General features: G+C 47.1%; 1 protein-coding gene across 1 annotated transcript in view; it reads right to left on the bottom strand.

Annotated features, from left to right (window-relative positions):
* The window catches only part of LOC142557206 (uncharacterized), a 29,175-nt gene extending 9,728 nt beyond the window's left edge, over nt 1–19,447 (bottom strand). The window contains exons 1-3 of the mRNA XM_075668899.1: nt 19,248–19,447; nt 13,525–13,579; nt 10,421–10,473 (exon numbers count right to left, since the gene is read on the bottom strand). Of these exons, the coding sequence (XP_075525014.1) occupies nt 10,421–10,473; nt 13,525–13,579; nt 19,248–19,262 (123 nt within the window). The 5' untranslated portion in view covers nt 19,263–19,447. The remainder of the gene's footprint in view (nt 1–10,420; nt 10,474–13,524; nt 13,580–19,247) is intronic.
* Between the last annotated feature and the right edge of the window lie 681 nt (nt 19,448–20,128).

Below are 20,128 nucleotides of genomic sequence, written 5' to 3'. Positions count from 1 at the left end.
CGTCGGTTTTTCTGGCCAGGGCTTTACCGTTCTTTATGTCGGTATGTTGCCTCTTCTGAACCTTGCCAGCGGTGCAAGCGCCCGTCCTTCGAGATACCAACTACCCCATTCTACCGCGTGGGCCTGCTTCTGGCTGGACCATTCCCGACTTCTTTTACGGAGAACATCTGGATTGCCGTGACCACTGACTACACCATACGCTGTGCCATGACCCAGGCACTGCCGACTAGCTGTGCCACTGACGTCGCGGACTTTCTGCATCACGATGTCATTCTCCACCATGGCGCGCTACGACAGCTATTGACCGATCGCGGTCGTTCATTTCTTTCGAAAGTCGTTGACGACATCCTTCGTTCGTGTTCCACACGTCACAAGCTAACCACAGCCTACTATGCACAAACAAATGGACTTACCGAACATCTCAATCACACGCTCACTACGATGCTCTCTATTTGCGTTTCCGCAGATCACCGTGATTGGGGCAGCAATTTGCCTTTTGTGACATTCGTGTACAACTCCTCCTGCCACGACACTGCCAGTTTTCCTCCTTTCTACTTGCTGTTTGGCCGCCACCCAACATTGCCCTTTGAGACTCTCCTGCCATCTGATACCTACGTTCCTACAGAGCACGTCCGCGATGCTGCTGCTCGCGCTCAAACAGCTCGTCCGATTGCACGGGATCGTCTCTCTGTCTCGCAGATATCCTAAAAGGTCCGCTATGACAGCCACCACAGACCCATTCACTTCTCTGCAGGCTCTTTGGACATTCTTTGGACGCCATCCCGCAACTTGTGCCTGTCTTCGAAGCTTATCTCTCGCTACTCTGGCCCTTATACGGTTCTCTGTCAGCTCAGTGAAGTTACATACGAAATCGGCCCGGTGGATGGTAGCTCGTCATTGTCCGTACTACCTAGTTAAACTGTGCACGTTGCCCGTTTAAAGCCCTACTTCTCCGACAACAACTCTTCCCATCCCTAAGCGCCGAGACGGCGCTCCCATCGGCGGGGGTAATATTGTTACAAGCCATTCCCGTACATTGGTGAAGGCGCCAGCAAAGAGATGAAGACGAGGATCGAAGAAGCGCTCGTGTGGTTGTTGTTCCGCCATCTCGGCTTCTCTCTGCATATATTACATCAATACGTTTTCCCTTGTGTTTTGCCTGGTATTATCCCTGTCACATTATGAGAGCTAGAAGGAAGCAGAGCTCAGAATAGATAAGGAAAGGAACAAGTGAGGTCAACTGATAGCACGATCTCACATCCTCCATCTGTAGTTGAAGCTATACGCTCATGGGAAATTACAGCCCACCCTTTTTCGACACCTTCCTTTTGATGTCCTGACATTGTTCTGTTCAGCGTTGCTGAACAAGACAATGTCATCTGCAAGCTGAAGGTTGTTGAGATATTCGGCGTTGATCCTCACTCCAAATCCTTCCTAGCATAATAGCATGAATACTTCTAAGCATGCAGTCAATAGCATCGGAGAGATTGTGTCTCCTTGCCCAAGCCTTTTCTTGGCAATAATTTTTCAACGTATTTTATTTGCGGAGAACTATAAAACATATGAAGCCGGAACTTTCACTGAGGCTGAGTCAAAGAGAGTCTTGAGGAGTTGCGGATGCTTGCGCTGTGGCTGAACGTAAATATGGCGGTTCCACATAAATGAAACAATTTTATTTTAGTTGTCAGCCGAATGCTGCAAGCACCACGGTCTTGATGTGAAGCTTGTTCATTCCTTCAGTACCATCCATACAATATGCACTTACATCGCTAAATAGCACAAACTCCGTAGCTTCGTCCACACGCACTGAATGAAGCGATCTAACAATGCGCCACCGGGAGAGCACACAAGGCAGCATAATTCGAGTGACTCAAATGCTGCGGACGTATTCTGGGACGATCACGTTCGGCGATACTATCGTCTCGGCCATTATCAGGCGCGCGTCGAATAGCTGATTGAGCAAAATCTGATGAGCGCATTGGCTGGTTGAGCACTACGTCACGCGAAGGCGATATCATCGTCGAAAGTGATTGTAGGAGAGTGCGTGCCTGATCTTGCTGACAAGTCGCGTTTTGGTGACCATGCTCAGCGTCACGCATGCTTCACATTGTTCACTTCGCGATACCAGGCCATAGTGGTCGGCTTTTTCACGTCGTCCTGTTGACTACTTCGCAGCAGACGCGGAACACCGTGAGACAGTAGCTGGCTGGCAAAAAATTCATGCGGCGAATTCCCAAACGGCAATGAAGGCTTTCTTAGGTAAGACGAGGGGAAAAAAATTTTGGGCCGAACCATTCATATGGTGGTTGATTAGCCAGCGAAGGTTTAGGTTTCTCATAAATCATATATTCCCACACACGTATACATCTATATATAATTTTCATTTATGTTATTTAGAAACGATAGTGGTCAAGGCTTGTTCTGCGGCCATGCGCACAATGCGTGGTCTTCCCATTTTCCCCATTTTCGTTGGAGTTGCAACTGTTGTAATTATCTACCTCTGCAATGCACAATCCGGTACTTACACACAGCGGCGGCTACCACGGCACATACCCCCGTGTTTTTCCCCACGACTGCCGCGCCATTGTATTGAAAGGAGACGCAGGCTGTACACGCAGCCGGCAGCAACGGCGGCCAGCGCAGGTGCACTCCCCCACTGCGCAGGTGCGGCGCGCGGTGAAATCTCCTGTCCTTCAGTTCTTCTCCGCCGTACTATCGTTCATTAGAGAGTTTTAGTTTAGAACTAAAGAACTAGGCGCGACGGTACAGCGCATGCGCAGTACCGTGGCCCCTAGTTCTTGCGCACGCAAGCCGCTTGCGTCCCCTAAACTAAAACTCTCTATTATATTTTTGTTCACATTACTGACGTTAGCCCTAGGAGACCACGCAGCGCCGCCATCTTTTTTGTTCGCTTTACGGAATTTAGTAATCCCAGATACCACCCCGCCTCCTCCTCCGAGCCCACGCATACGGCTCATTCATCCAGGTCCGTCAGGTAAACAGCTTCGCTGTAAAAAAAATTTTGGCAGGTGTTACACTCTTGTAGCATAAGAAGGCGAAAGCCTGCTGCTCATTCGGTAGTACATGAAGTTATACAATCAGGGGTAGATTTCTTTGTAAGACATATTGGTATTGCATTAAGTTATAGAATCGGGGCTTGACATCTTGCAAGACATAACGAGCCGCAATAGGAAGTACACGCGCGGAACTAAGACGACCTCCTCACTAAGGCGCAGGGGCACTCGCTTCTTCTACAGTGGCGCACTTGCGCGGCCGTCCCCGCGAACCGCAAGAGCGCGTGCACGCTCCTCCATCTAAAACCCCTCCATTTTCCAAAAGTAGCGCCATTCTTAGATCTTACCGCCACCCCGCTCTCCCCAACGTTTCCTCCTCCACTCCCCCTGTCGCCACAGCCTCCTCCGCTCCCCATTGGCCAATCTGTGTCACATGGAAGCAGGCGCCGCGCTTTTGTATGTTTTTTTCTTTCCAGCGCGCTCCGACGGCCATTGTTGGTCCTGCGCGACGAAAGTACGTGCAAACGGACTGATTGAGCGCGTTAGCGGAACAATGAGAATGTCTTAGGGAGCAGAACTTAATTGGGATGCCGTGCTGCTGCGCCTTCGGTTGCCTCAACCGACACAGCGACGGCAAAAGCCTTCTTTCTTTACCATCGGGCGAGCGCAACGCACAAAGAGGAAAAGTGTGGATACATAGGATCGGGCGGGCTAATTTCGAGGAAGTGGAAAAAAACGCACGCTTTTGTGAAGTGCCACGGTTCCTCACAACCTCTTCTTTTGAGCCTTGTTCACGCCGGCCGCTTCGGAAAAGTGTATGTGCTCATGCTGTGCGTGCTTTTAGCGCGTTTGACTTTTTTTTCGAATGTGCTCTCTTTATTTCATGTAGTTTCGTCATGCGGCGAAAGTGTACGCATCTGCAGCTGGCCTGTGACATAAAAGCGATGTTATTCATGTTATGTTTTGAGCTCCACCAGAAGTTAGCACATTCTCGACGCTTTCGCAAGGCTCACTATGACTTACCGATGCAGTCGTTTAGCTTCGAATGTACGCCCGCATGTGCTGATTTCGTTTGTGGTGATTAAGGTTTTTAACGTCCCGAAGCGACCAAAGCTATGAGGGAGGTCGTAATGGATGGCTCCGGATATATTTATTTAGGTCACCTGGGGATGTTTAACGTGCACTTTCATCGTAGTTGTACTTGTACCAGTAAATTCCTCGTTGGCGTTTCGTCATTCTCGCGCGGGCGCGGTAGCGCTGCACCTGACGTTGGCACCTCGGTGTGATTGTATTTCTTTATTAGAATTTCTTTACTAGTTTCAACAGCGTGTCATAATTTCGTGTTATTGACGGCGCTTCCAGGGCATCAAAGCGGCAACGGGAACATTTGTGATGTCACGTGCTCTCCAGAGGCCTCTGTTAGCCGTTACATGTGCCCTCGTGGAGCAGGATTTGTAAAAAAGAGACTATGTATCGTCACGATTATAAAAGTACCCCGCAACGAAAAAAGCGCTGCGCGACTGCTGCAACTTACCGTGCCCTTGCGAGGAGAATTACGGAACACCAGCGAGGTATCTCTCCACGGGCCTCTTGCATTTCGCCTCTATCCCAGCTGCTGCCGGACGCGTCCTCAATACTGGAGGTATGAGTAGCGGCTAGTCGCATGTTTTGTGTGCGCTATTTTAATGGCCGAGAAAGATCGCAAAGGACCGCAGGCTCGCTGATAAGGATTAACATTTTTACTGCTTAACGTTAACACTTTTATGCGTCCGCTTAAGTAAATGGGTATCGCATGCGTCATATGCACTGTATGTGAACCTACGAAACCACGTACGCATGCTTTCACGCTGTCAAAACCCGAAACTCTGGTAATTACGCGGGTGTTTGAGCACACCGGGTGCATGCGTCGTGTTTCAGCAACATGAACTCTTAACGCGCGCGTGCTTTACGCCTTAAATAACGGTCCTTTTCTCTATTTTTCGCGCAATTCCAACACGACATTCTTAAGGCCAGTTGCCGACTGACGAAGCAAGATCTCGATTGGAAAAACTGCTCCGGAGGGCTCGAACGAACTTTTCCGCGGATTTCCTCCGGTAGCGCGTTAGCCGTCGTCTGCTACGGCAGGCCAGCACGGGCGGCGCCACCGTCGAGGCCGCACCGAGCGGAGGAGGAGGGAAGTGGTCGGTGCTACTTTAGGAGATTGAGGGGTTTTACCTCTATCACTCGCCACCGGCAACCACCGCCGCCGCTGCGACTGTGACGTCAATGCGCAGAGCGCACGCACTCGCTTTTCTGCGCAGCAATACCTGGCGCGACAATTACTAAATTAAAATTCGCCAGACACTTAAGACTTGTTACGTGTGGGAATGCGAAAGCACTATACCGTTTGTAGGCCTTGGAACGTCATCAACGCGCTCATTTTATACACTCATGACGTGGCGCCACCTCCTCCGTACCGTCACGTGTGCCGCCCAATGACGCACGCACTAGTCAGCGAGATGGCTGACTAGTGCGTGCACTAGGCCCACCTTTAGTAAGCCAGAACTGTGGAGCAACCGTGGCTTCAGGGAAGAGTGCTCGTCTCACGCCCCGCCGGCCGGGTTTCTACTCCGCCTCAGACCGAAATGCACCAAATTTTCTTTTTAAAGCCACTAATTTACTTTGTTTACAGGAACCTCCCTGAGAAATGTGACGTCAATCCCGAATATTTCTTACGTGTTTTTCACTCTTTGCGGCGTCGGCCATTTTTCGTCATGGTGCAGTTTCGCCAAGGTCACCGCCAACTTAGACACCTAAGGCTTTCGTCTTAATAAAAAGAACATCGCATGAAGCGTCTGAAAGACGTGAGTATCGTCATTTTGTCCAGGACTCATGTAAGTCTGAGGTTAAGAATTACCATATCCATCGAATGATAAGACGGTGATGGCTGTCATCTGCTGTCACTTTCCTTTGTCGTCTGGTGTTCCCATGGCCTGCTGCCTGTTACTCGCTTTGCTCATGGAAAATTAAAAAAAAATATAGTGGTGTCTTTATGAGCGTTATGCAGCGCACGTTTTTACAAAAAATGACCTGCCTCCAGTGATGCCCATCACTGTGGTCATATATATAAATGTGCGTGTGCGCGCGTGTTCGTGTGCGTGGGTGTGTCGCCTCGCTAAATTCGCATCTTCAGTGCATTGCTACTTAAATAGCAATTTGGAAATAGGGAAATGTTATAAGTCTCTGACAAGTACACATAAGTGTGGCGATTCGAGGTGGTACCTTAGGAGGTGTTCTTTTTACGGCGTACGCACGTTAACAATTTGGAGCAATGAAAATTCGGCGCCATGTCACATGCTACACTGGGTGATAATTTTTAGGCTGTGCTAAATTTTAAAGAATTTCCTCTTGCAGATAACATAATTCTACTCCTTGAGCTGCTTTATTCTGTGGGACGAAAATTATTTGCAAGGTAAAGTAAAACACATATTCATCTAATTAACCAAAAGTCATTAGTTAACTTCCTAATTAATTACTTTAAGGGGGAACTGCAATTTATGAATTGTGGTCGGTGAGATTGCAAGTCATATCCACTTCGAATGAATGACACCAGTTTGCAGATATGCACCTTCAAACTCAGCGTAAAAATGGTCTGTTCCACTTGCTTTATTAACAAAGCGCTCTCCTGTGCATTAAAGCACAAAAGTAACTGGAACACCCATGTATTTCACCCCACCACTTTGGGAAATAGTATCTCAAAACTGGTCTCATCCGGCAAATTCATTTCAAATGCATACGTCTTCCAAACTCACCGGCTACACTTTGTAAATTGCAATATGCGCCTTAAGGTAAATAATTAAGAAGGTAATGAGTTAATTCCTGATAGTTATTTATGTATGCGTTTGGATTTCTAGTGCTAGTAATGTCCACCTCTTCGAATAATTAAACTTAAGGACAACAATCATACTATTTTCCGCAGGCGACCTTTAAAATTTCCGTAAAATATAAAAATGATCACTACGCATAGTATACAGCAGGCTGCTTTATGACGACACCCTGCTGGCCTATTGCACGACGCTTCATAGTGGCACGGATATTTGTCGTCAATTAGAATCGAGAAGTATAGACCAACCCGACAAGTGTTGTCCACTCAAAGGTTGTTGCCCACAAAGAAGAGTATTCGTACGCTTTCCTTTAACACGATTGACTAGAAGAGGGCTCGCGCAACGATTATTCGCTCCGTTCATGAGGTGAATTTTATTTCACAACATCGCACTTGTTCGAGCAGTCCACGTGATTTTCGTGTCAATGGTGGTACGTGATTTTACTCGTCATTCCTCTTTTTTTATGTGCCATCGTACTGGCATCCCGATTCGTATCTAGATAGGATTGCGTCATTAGCATACGTTCGCTCACACCGAAAGCTGCAGGATGAGAAAAAGCGCGAGCAGACGCAACGTCGCTTCGATCTGGTGCTGAGTTGAAACTATGAGCCATATAATAGAAGGCTGAGGCTAACAGCATGCAAGACGACAGCGAATTGTCAAACAGCAATAAGTTCTGCTAATTAGAAACGTTTAGGCGCTATTTCGTTGTTTCATCTCGCATGGAGAATTATAGCCTCAAAAACACCTGGAATAATAATAATCCGCTGCGCTATTAGATAGGAAAAGCTCAAACTAGAAAAAAAGAAAGAAATATGGAAGTGCTCATTACGCATCAATGACCAACTTGACAGTTGTCAGGGACGGGAATCACACTTCCATCTGCTACCGCCCAATAGAGTGTTATGGCGAGTATGAAAAGTCACGCTATTGCGCGTATAGGAAAACATAGCCTATATATCAGGAATTAAGCACAAGTTCACAGTGCAGCATTAATGTTATTGTTTTTGGCAGCAGCACACGCCCATTAGCATTATGCACTAAAGCTGCTCACTTTGGGACGACAAACCAGAGCGCGTCACAAAGATGAAAGCACGCGCCATATTCGGCTATCAGTTGTGGCCTCTGGCCAATCGGCCGCTGGAGCCCGTTCCACCTCTTACCCGCGTCAACTCGAGTGGTACAGAAAGAGATAATTATGTTCGTAAGACTGATACCCCACTAGCGAAGAAATTCCTTCTTACGTCGGCAGGTACCACCTCCGTATATGTTTTGTGAATCGATTTACGCTTACTATTCTTGCAAGTGCTGAACTTTGCACCTGTGCTATCATTACATACACGCCTTTCTCGACTAGAGCGCCCGTCTTTGTCACGGCAGGCATCACAAGCTTGCTGGTCTTGCGAACGGTTTTAGCTTCGCGAATACGCTTTTTAGAGCGCAGCTCTTTGGCGTCCGTTCCTGGGTTTCGCGTCGTCGTCGGCGTCGTCGTCGGCGTCGGCGTCGTCGTCGGCCTCGTAACCAGCTCCGCCCCCCTTTCATCCCCCCAGCGCTAGCAGCGACCGACTGATACCGCTGGATGCCGCTGACGCCGCTAGAGAGTCAAGATAACGTGACTGCATAGAACACCGTCGCCGCCATGCAGAAAGAGGAGGAAAGGGTCCCCCCCCCCCCCTGTTCTTGTGTGGCGGATAGCTGGGGTTGACTCACTATCGCCGTCAGCGGCATCAGTCAGTCGCTGCTATCTCTTCCCTCCTCCCTTTATCGTGTTGTCCGCTTGCTGCGCGCGCTTCTGCCCCCATCGTTTGCCGCTGGGTGTACACGCCGCCCCCCTCCGCTTCCGCTTACTGCTGGTTGCTCTCGACGGCGGCGATGAGCCTCCGCTTCGGCGGCGCGAACTGCAGGGTCTTCTCGGCGGCGGCGATGAGCTTCTGCTTCAGCCTCGCTTACTGCTGGTTGCTCTCGACGGCGGCGATGAGCCTCCGCTTCGGCGGCGCGAACGGCAGGGTCTTCTCGGCGGCGGCGCTTAGCCTCTGCTTCCCCCACGGCTGTGACAACCTCGCGAGGCACTTGTATAGATCTCGTCTTTGAGAATCAAGCACTGGTGTACCAAGTCGAACATATATCAGTCTATTTCTCCGACCACAAAGCTTCCTTCATGACTGTCAAGAACTGTTAGTGGAGTCTTTGTTAAAGGAATACGTGTGAAAAATAAAAAAAAATTATGTGATAGCGCATACATGTGTTGCTCGATTTCTTTGCCTCAATCTATCCAAAAGGTGAAACAGCTTATTTGCTGCGCTCAAATTTCGCATTAGGAAGTAACGTAATCGTCGGTAATTTTTTTCGTAAGATTTTCCATACGCCAAAATTTGTTCGTAAGTTCGCTAGTGAATTCCGCCCCAGATTTCGTAACATACGTGGCACGCAACTTCTCGATATCATAACTTATTTAAGTAACTTTTTTGTTACAATGCGTTCTCAAATGCCACAATTTTGTGCAATATAATTCTGAAGGATGTTAGTAAGAACAGTCAAGGAAACCGAGGAGCTCTGTTTTCGGTTAGTAGCAAACGAATGAAGGACACTAAGGAAAGCATAGGGAAATTTAACAGTGCTTTAGAATTGAAATGTAGAATTAATAATGAAAAGAAATATGTAAGTGGAGGAAAAGAGAAAATGCCGCTGGAGGGAGCTTAACTCGTAGCATCCGCAGGACCCATGTGCTGCTCTACCAACGGCAGGCTCCATTTTCTTTGCGCTTTATGTACGTGTTGTAAACGTAGCCCCCTGAAGTGTTGGTGTGACACCACTGGTGCCGTATGTTTGCCGATACGCCATTAAGTAATTTTGTAGTCGGCGCTGTCGGAAGTATCACAATTACGAAAAAAGCGCATATTAACTCACAAAACCCAAGATACCAACTAGAATCGTTGGGCGAAAAGGCCAAGGAAGCCTTAACATTATGCGCGCAACGTGCACTGCTGCAAACACAGCAATTGGACGCGGCTTATATAAATTATCGACACTGTTCAATCTAACGACGTATTGTTTAGGTGTTTATTCTGGCCATCCACGCTTGTTGCGAGCCTCTCAGGCAGACAAAGCGCTGTTTTAAATAAAATTGCCTGTCAAAACAGACAGGAGAACAGCTAGGATAAAGATGGAATTGGTTGTCGCCTGTGCGTAATAATGAAATTATTTTAAAAAAACAACTCAAATGTACATGGCTCAGGGGCTCGGGCAAGTTTCATTTTGACTGTTATGGTTTTCTTTCGATTTTTTTTTCTCGTTTAGTCTTCGTGACACTCCGATGGCTACCACACATAACACACAAAGAAAGGACGATGGCAGAAAGGTTGAGAAGAGCATCCCATTTGCTGCCCTACCACTGGGGGACGGAAACTTTTATTGGGAGAAGTTATTCTGAAAGAAGGAATGCCTAAGTGCGTGGACACGCGAACCCGCAAGGAACGACAAGACGTCATAGTGCAACAGCAAAAAGAGTGTGGAACAACATGCTTCAATTCCCGTTTTACTTACTGTGTTGATGTACTGACGAAGGGCTGCAGCTGGCCCAGTTTCAGCAGTAATTGCTGCAAACCACAAGAGATTGTCCGTCAGTGTAGTCGTCAGGGACGCTACAGAATCCTGTGCACGGAGAGCCTGCATACATTCTAGGCTCACGAAACTGCAGCTCACCGTATTTCGTATATAGGACCGTTGTGGCCGGCATGTGCTGCGTACCAAACGCTTTAGGTTCATGAAGTCGAGTTCTTGGTTTGCTTTAGTAAAGCGCGGCATATATAGAACACGTTAAGATATCACATCCTGCATATATCAACATGACGGCTCGTTGTTTCTGAAAAGCAGGCCATAAACGAACAGCTAAAACAAACTACAATTTATGTTGTTGTTTTTTTCTGAAAAATTATGCTACGTCGCTGTAACTGCATGCCGTGAAAAGGTTGAAGTAAAATCCTAACTGTAAGAGGGCAAAAAATATAATCTGCTGAATCACAGGGACTCCAGCAAGCAGAAGATGTTGACACAATTGAGGCCTACAATTTAGTGGATGGGCTTTTGCTACCACTGCGATTTGCAACTCAAAGGATATGTGCAGCTTGCAGCCTCACGCAGCTTGAATCAACTACGCATTCTTACAACATACGAAAAGGACGCATTTTTTCATGTTGCATTTTGCTCGCTTGCACCACGTTCATCTGTGTTTCCATTAAGATGACCAGATGTCTTTTAGATGACTAAAATCATAGCTTTGCAATTAACGCCCTAAAACACACTTTTCGATATGTGTACTGCGCTATTATTTATTGATGCTGACAGTATTCCTTGTCTGTACTTAAGAGTAACACAAAAATTTATAACAGAGGAGGTCTGCAGCAGCGCTAAGAATGAGAAACGTTTTCTTTTTCTTTTTAGCACTGTAGTTTCATTGCGAAATTGCTTTACGCTTTCCAGTAGGAAAGGAGTCAACTAACTCATTCTGCAATACTTATTGAGAAAGAGTACCACTTGGGGAATTGTGCACTGGGTAGTACACGAGACTCAGAAGATTTTCCGTTCTCCATATAGAGCCCTTCTACTGACCAGAGCATTTTATATCGTCGCTTTCGTAATCACTGTCGGACGTTGCCATTCGTACCAAATATTATTGCATTCCAAAGGTTTTGTGAGCTCAGGCGCAGTGGTTTGTCGGTGGGAGGGAGGGGGAACGTTCGGGAACTCACTTCCCTTTGAGGTAGTTATTAGTGCGCCTCAATTCCATCTCTTCATATTTCGATGGCTTTCTTGTTGAGCCTCGGTGTGCGCATACCGTTAATTGAAACGTTGATTGTTCTCCGCTTGAGCAAGTCACTACTGCGCTGCACGATTGATTCTGTTCAGCTTTCGCTCTCCGTGACCAGTAATATGAGCCCAGCTCCCAGACTTCAAGTTCGTTGTTGACATTAGAGAGTTTTAGCCCCGCGGGTTTACGGCCAGCGGAGCGGAGCGGGCGAGCGGAGACACGACTGCGCATGCGCACAACGCTGAGGCGGCCAGCGGTTTTACGGAGCAGCGTTTACGCCCGCTGGAAAGCACTCCCCAGCGGAGGGTATACGCAGCGCGCGAGCGTGCGTAAGCGCGCGCGGGCTTGTATGGGAAATGCAAGATGGCAGCCGCGAACATGAACGCCGGCAGTTCTGCATCAACGACGGCGACTGCGACGCTGACCCGTGCATTAGTACTCAGTATATTATTAACAAATAATGTACTGAGAACATGTAATATATCTCTATTCAACATTTCTTGCATTATAAAAGCAAGCGTAATTCAAATTCAATTCTCAGTAACTCCTATTCGGACCACTAGGCGGGGAAGCAGAGCGCCCCGCTCTAACCCCGCTCTCTCCGCTCGAGCGGGTGAGTGATCCGGCGGGCTAAAATTCTTTTTTCGCGAGCCGCTCCGCTGGCGCAACGGTGGAGACCACGAGCGGAGCGAAACGTAAACCCGCTGAGCTAAAACTCTCTATTATATGATAAGGGTCCGCAAACTCTGCGGATCCGAGTGCTTCAGAAATGAGGACGCGTGGCATTACAGTGTAATTGTCGGATGAAGTGATCCTGTCGGTTGTTTTTCCTGTAAGAGATAATTGCGTGTCCTATACCAGCAGTTTTTCAGCGAGTAGTCGCGACGGATGTGTGCAGCGAGTTCTTCCAACGGTGTGACGCCGTTTTAGAAGTTCATGTCTGACAGTAGAATTCGGCCTAAGTGCCATTTCGAGTTTCCGTGCTACGAAACGTGACTCGCAGCTTATTAGAAACCTTGAGTGTGGTAAGAAAGACGCAAAGGTGGGGCAAGCGGGCAAACTTTCCCTATTTCTGGAGGTCCAGCTGCAAAACTTGTTCTGCGATGTTAATGGCAGTCATTGAATTAAAGGGCATTGCTAGATATTAAAATTTGTGCAGGCTGATTGTTGCGCACGCAAGTAAACGGCGAAGCGCTGAGGATATACTGGACGGGCAGGTTGCCTTAATTGTTAAAACGAGCACACAAGGCGCTTGCTTCCAAGCGCTTACACTGGGAGATAGCAAATACTGGCACAAGCATTTTCAACAAACCTCTCTTAATTAGCGGCTATTTCTGTCTCTGTATAATACATTTGTTGTAGAGGATCTTACAAAAAGAGGGACCTAAATGCCACAACACCTTCTTCGGTTTCAGCACTAGTAATGCTATACCTTGTTTGTCCTTTATTTTTATTTTTTTTGTATTTGGCTTTGATTCCCTGCCGCATTTTGATAGGGGCGGAAGGCAAGAAACGCAGGTTCACTTAGATATAGTATAGGCCCGCGGTATACATCCTCAGGCGGCCGAAATTATTCCTCAGCCCACCATGATGGCGTTTCCCGCAGTCTATGTGCTGCTTTGGCATTTCAAACAAAATAATAAGTGAAGAAGTCAGTCAGTCTTTTTCCACGCTACCTTTCTAGTAACTACAAAGCTATATGCACTGCGTAGACCTGATATCCCTCAGTTTTAGTATCAGCGAGTCAACCAAGTGAGTGTAATCTGTGGCCTATGGTTTGTGTAAATAAAATATTTGAATTCCTTCTAAATTATTCGTTTTGACTATTCCATATACTTACCAAGAAAAATTAGGATGCCAAGGGTTGTTTTCAGCCGCTTATGATTGACATTTTTCTGCAGATAAAAGCAAAACAATGCACATTAAGAAACGCAAGAATTAGTGTGATGAAACCCGACAGTATAGTTTTCAAACTGAATTACTTGGCCAGCCGGTGTGATTCGCTGCGTATTTATTTCTAAATTTTAAAGTGACGCTAAACTGAAACACAAAGTCTATCCACCGTCGTAGCTGAGTGGCTAAGCGTTTTACTGCTCAGATTGAGGTAACGCTTTCGATCCCGGCCGGAGCGGCCGCATTTCGGTGGGGGCGAATCGCAAAAGTGCTCGTGCACTTGGATTTCAGTGCACGTTAAAGGACCCCATGTCGTAAAAGTTAATTTAGAGTGCCCTTCTATGCGGCGTGCCTCACAAACAGATCATTTTTTGGCACGCAAGACTCCGAAATTTAATTTATTCATACACATGACCTCCGCAAACAAGCAGTGTTGGATTAGCGAACTTTATGTTACGCATGGCGAAGTATGACAGAAGTGCTGGGTCCACGGGGGGCAAACTCACAAAGGTGAAGCTATCGCTCTTCATTGTTTGACTGCTTATGCTCAAAGTGCAGCGTACGCGCGCAATCGTTTTATGTTTATACACAAAGTAGTCCATCTTATCACTCGCGCTGTCCGCTCCCGTGTTCACGAGTTTGCACTAGTGAACCCTGCCAAAGGTATGCCACACATTTATACAAGCTGGCATGTGTAGTAAAGATCACATGGGAAAAGAATCAACGCTGCACAATTTTATGGAAAAACCAAATGTTACACATAACATGCATATGAGTGGCATGCTGCATTTCTTTCTGCGTATTCTTCCTTTGGCGACATTATCGATAAACTAAAGGGAAACTTACATGTGGATCGATGCTGACCATGGCTACTGATTTACTGATTCGATAAAAAATATATACGTATAGCCCCAAGATCGTAAGGGGAAGCCGCGATCGCATGGTTTAGGATACTCTTCCAGCACATGGTCTCGTGATGACCACTTGCCTTGTAACCTAGATTACACCAGATACGCAGACGATATTATGGTACAAGAAGTACGATTTGCAGTCGTCGGTTTGGTCGTAATAGCCACTGACGCAACGGTAGCAGTTATTTCGGAACCGACTTTCTACGTAGCTAAACTCTAATAGAGTTTAGCTACGTTTAGCTAGAGGTTTAGCTTGTCCATAAACGTATTAGCGTTGGAAGAATACAGGGTTACGAGAGGTGTTCGGCAGATTGATGATGACGACAATTTAATGACATCACCTTTGAAACAGAGCGGTGACAAATAGTCACCTAGCCTACTTCAGTTAATCAGGTATGCTACACACGCTTTTCATTCTAGCATTTTTGTATGCATCCGCTTCATCTTTTTTCTGTTCCTCAAAACTTCTCTGTCTATCTCATACCGCTACCTATGCTTGTAACGGATCTGGTCGTGTTATCTAAATGTCTTTCGCTTTTTGATCTGGACCAATGCTCTAAACGTCTTTCGCTAACATCGACTATTGACCGGTTGATGTTTCCGCCCCCTTAAAATCCTCGCACTTCTAGAAGGTGTACGTTAAGTTTTTTACGGACAGTTGGGCAGCAACAATGCTGGTAGTGACATCTGGTGACGCAGTTTCTAACCAGAGGGCACACAATGCTAACAACTTGGAGGACGCCTAAGCTTCGCCTTTAAGAGTGGAACGCCATAACATTCAAAGATCACTGACTGTTTCTCACGCTTCCCGGCAACTGCAGCTTATGTAACCGTAATATTTAACGGTTACATAGGCGAGCTTTAGGGTCTTTGATTTTTCTTATCCTGCCGCGGCGGGCGCCACAACTGCCGCGGATGCGCGGTGGCGAGCGCCATCTGGATGGTGTTGCAAGGAACCGAGCGGGGCGTGCCGCTGCTATTAAGGCAGACTTCAAACGGCAGCTGGAAAAGGGGTTTGTGTTTGAGCTTGCGCGCAACAGAATAATGTTTTCTGGTATATTCAAATTACAGACAGACGCTATCATGTCTGCAGGTTGCGTGTAAGTTGTACCTTACGAATTTTCTGGCACGTTTTACTTTGAGAAATTCAATTAGTTCAGTAACGTCTATGCGCCACGCGGAGGGCCTGCGTGGTTCGGGATGCATGGTTCGCGGTGGTTTTTTTTTTCCAACGGACAACGCCGCCGACGCTGACACCAGAGTTTCTGACACAGGCGGCCCTTAACGCTGTCGCTTTAATACCGCAATGACTTAACTGCTGGTTTAAACCGTTGGAGGCGACATAACAGATAACGTTTTATGATTTTATATTTTATTTGGACTAGAGCACCCACGCAACACAAAAACGTTTGAAACGAATTACAGTTGGACAAGGCTTCACAAGATGCCGCTACGCACCTTTGTCACGGCAGAGTTGCTGTATATGCTACCTAGGAGGAGTCTACGCAGTAACTCTATGTCACTGTAAAGTCCCTAAACCTTCGCTCATTCTCGTGGCGTTCACGGCTCCGGTAACCCGGTAATCGGTAATTGATATGATGTTTACGGACAAGCGAAACCTTTTTAATAACGCCCTCGCCGTTCCCCGACAGTGAATAGAAATGATAGAATAGGACACCGCTGCCTCCGTGTGCTCGCGCCCATTAGCGACAAGCTGGAGAGGGGCGAGGGCATGAAAGACGACCGGCGCGTTCTTGAGCTATGACGTCACGCGGAGAGTCCACTAGAGTTTATACATTGCAGTAAGGGACGCGGTTGACGTTCATCGGCGATCAGCTTCTTGTTTCTTTGTTGTTGTTGTTTTGCAGGGTATTGTTTTCAGTAAGTTTATCGGAAAGAGAAAAAAAGAAAACACCAAAGAGAAAGAGACGCCAGCCTTCCCAGATAACGAACGACACCATTCGTGCGCTCAAAATCTTATTTTATCTTAGTGGCTCTTGTATAATATATTCTCAGTGGTGTGACAGGCCACGAGTTTCTTACTGTCCCGTCAGTGTAAGATGAGAATGGCGAGTGCAACGAGTGCTCGACGCTGCCTCTTATCGCTGTCGGTTCGGCGCCGTGCACACGTGTAAGGTCACCGATAACGGAGGTGATTATCATCAGTTCGTGCTGTAGGCACGACCTGATGATAACGTCCACACGATCGCACGTTCCTCTAAATATTATGAAAAACAGCGCGTGAAAGAGACACAGAAGGCAAGATTCAGACATAATGAAGAGCTGAAATGGCTGAACTAATAACCACCACGTTCATTGCTTGTCCGCTTTTTGAAAGGCACGTAAAGTGTACGTGCCACTATACAAATGAAAACATCGTACAACGTTTCAAAGCAAGTGACTACCGACAACTTCGAAGTAAAAGCTACGAACATTATTTTCCCGGCAAGTTTAGAGATGGCGCAGTTACACACTTGTCGCCTCTTCGCGAAATCTTCTGTTCTTTCTATATCTTTGCAACTACTTAAGACCCAACCATAGCGAACAAGTTTCTGGCGGATTCTTAGTGTCGGCGCCGGACGGCGTCTCGCGTCATCAGCCGATTATCATGCATTGTCACTGATCTGGCACGACCGCACTTCGGCGTCGGGCAAGCGTAGCCCTCAGCATTTCGCTGTTCTTGGCAACGCCAGCTAACGCCGTTTGACGCCGGCTGGCCCCAACGCGGGAAATCCGTTGGACTTGTTCCGTGTGATCGGGGCTTTAGAGAGAGAGAGAGAGAGAGAGAGAGAGAGAGAGAGAGAGAGAGAGGAGCTCTTATAAAACAGATTTTTGCTGGAGTGTATGCAACCGCTGACATGTTACTATGTACAGCGGAGGGGGAGGGGGTTAAAATATATCAGAGGAGCTTGGGAGGGGGGAAGCAAAAAGATAAATATGAGATGCTTGGGTGAACCTGATAATGATATTTACAGGTGAGACGACGGGTGCATTCAGGCTTTTCTTTATCATAAAGGGGATCTTTAAAGGTTCCTGAGAAGGCCAATTTCTCATAGGCATTGGAACAATAAATCGAAGACCCGCCGCTGTTTTGAAGGGCCGGCAATTGAACCTAAGATGCTAGGTAACGTTAGTGGATCATGGCAAACCGTGTCCATTAGGCGTTTAAAAGAAATACTCTCGTCACGGTACGTAGGACATTCAAATAGCTTGTTAAAATACGGCAATGCCCAAAGTTCGGTATGCAACCGCAGTCTTTGCAAAGACCAACGGGCGTAGTATGCCCTTTAATGAATACGCATGCTCACGCAGGCGTTCGGTAATACATCGGCCCGACTGTCTTAAATAACAGCGCCCGCATGGCGGCGGGATACCATGCATGGCCACATCCTTGTAGTCGACGTACATGTTCGCCCACTTCTATTCCCATTTTAGATTTTTTTTTGCCTGTTACTGTTTACTTTTGTGCATAGAGCCCCCAATTTGTTCGGTATACTGAACACGACCTGCACTAGCGCTTTCGCGATTATCTTTACATACATGATACACCATATTGGCAACGTAGGGTATAATGGCAACAGTAGGCTTCTTACCGTACGTAATACTGTAGGTTCGCAAAACGGTGCCTGATTAAATGATAGTCGCGAAAGCGGTAGGGCAGCTCATCTTCAACGTTCTGAACTAATTGGGGGCTGTATCCACAATATGTAAACAGTCACAGGTAGAAAAACGTAAAGGGTGAGAAGAAGTGCACTGTCAAGTACGTTGAATGCAAGGATGTGGCCGTGTAAGGGGCGTCGCCAAATAAGCGCCGTGCAGGCGCTTATTTTGCATAGACGGGCAGATGTTTTATTGAACGCCTGTATGATCACGCATATCTATTAAAGCGCATATATGCACCGATTGGTCATTGCAAAGAATGTGGTTGCATACCGAACTTTGGGCATTGCCGCATTTTAACAGACTACAGGGAATGAGGAGAACGAAACGTAGAAGAATTGACAATTTTGCGGGGTGTACGACAATTGCGTAAGGGCGTCTCATCACTAAGCTTGATCGGAAAAGAGTCTTCGTATCTTTCATCTTGGAGTCGTCGGTGGTCACTTGACTTTTGACATTCCATGTAGCGGCCCTTCCTATAGTGACACGCACGGTTTGTTATGCATACTATACATACCGGGTGTTTCAGCAACACTTTCAAAAATTCTTAACGATTGCCTGTGGTAGATAGCACAATTCTAGTTGATGAGGTGCTCTACTCGAAGTGGCGGACACTACTTGCGCAAGAAATTGAAATGCATAATCGCATAATTAACAAAAATTCGTCGATTATGAATTTCAATTTTTTTTTTGCAAGTAATGCCCGCCTGTTCGAGTAAACTGGATCATGAACTATGATTGTGTTATCTGCCACAGGCAACCTGTAAAATTTTTTAAAGTTCTCGCTGAAACATCCGGTGTTTATATAAGAAGCGGAAAAGCAACCGACACAATGGCTGTTAGTTCAGCTCTTCGTGCCTTAGCCTTGCTCTCTGCGTTTCTTTCTGTCGCTGTTTTCTTCTAGTAAGTCATTCTAATAAGTCAATAATCAGTGCACGCGAACACAATCTTCTTAACATACCGGCAATCGACGCATACGCAGAAATGCAGAGAAAGCCGAGCAAGAAATGGCCAAGGCTCACAGATGCGCGTTAATGGCAACTTTCGTTAAAGTGCCGCCGCAAACGAAGTCGCTGTATAGGACGAAAATGAAACTTACGTCTTTGAGGATCATGCCTACGCTGCACACACCTTCAGCTGCGCAGCAAAAATGTGATGCAAAACTGCTTTAGCCGCGTCACTCCTCCTGTACTCTTACAGCCATCGCGGGGGCTTCAGTACCAGAGCCGCGGGGAGGAGTGAAAAAACGCGCCCTTTTCCACCTTTTTGCCCTTGTCGCAGGCTAGGAAAGGGTAGGAACAGTGCAGATGCACGTGCGAAACTGCACGGTCTCGACAACACGTTGCGACGCACGTATGCCGACCTTCGGCGTCTTCCGGTCGCGTCGAATGTCAGTGCCGGCCGTGTTGCAAACCCATTTCATCATGGCGTTGTGATCGAAGGTACAACACAGCTTGACGCCGTTGCAACAGTCAGATGCTTTTTTTTTCTTTTTTTTTCTTCTTTCTTTCTTTGTTTCACAACTGCGCCAGCGTCTCTGAAAGCTGTACTATGTGGAACCAGCGCTTCCCAGTAAGCGCTACGGCAGTTTCAGTGCGCAACTAAACATGCTGGCACCTTCCGGTACTGGGAGGCTACGAAAACGACCCGACATTTTGAGCGACAACTGACGCGCGCCTGCATCAACATTCGCTTCAGCCCAATGCATCGAGCCAAGCTCGATTCCCGGTTATGGGTGTTGCGAGGAAAGCATGCGCTCCTACGTTCTAGCCTCCCGATGCCCATTCAGATCAGAAGCAGCACAGATGTGACTCAAGACAAGCAGTCAGTCTGCTGACGCGAAACCGCAGTATGTGCTACTTAAAACTGTTTCCTCCACTTGCTAGGCTGTGTGATACGGCGATGTTGGTCGCATCTGAAATTTCAGCGCTGGTTGCAAATAGGCGTTCTTGTAAACTCGGCGACTTGTGATCTACATTA

This window comes from Dermacentor variabilis, chromosome 1, assembly GCF_050947875.1.
Source record: "Dermacentor variabilis isolate Ectoservices chromosome 1, ASM5094787v1, whole genome shotgun sequence".
Lineage (NCBI taxonomy): Eukaryota > Metazoa > Arthropoda > Arachnida > Ixodida > Ixodidae > Dermacentor > Dermacentor variabilis.
The sequence above is the reverse complement of the archived record's forward strand: the minus strand, read 5'-3'. Positions and strand labels throughout refer to the sequence as shown.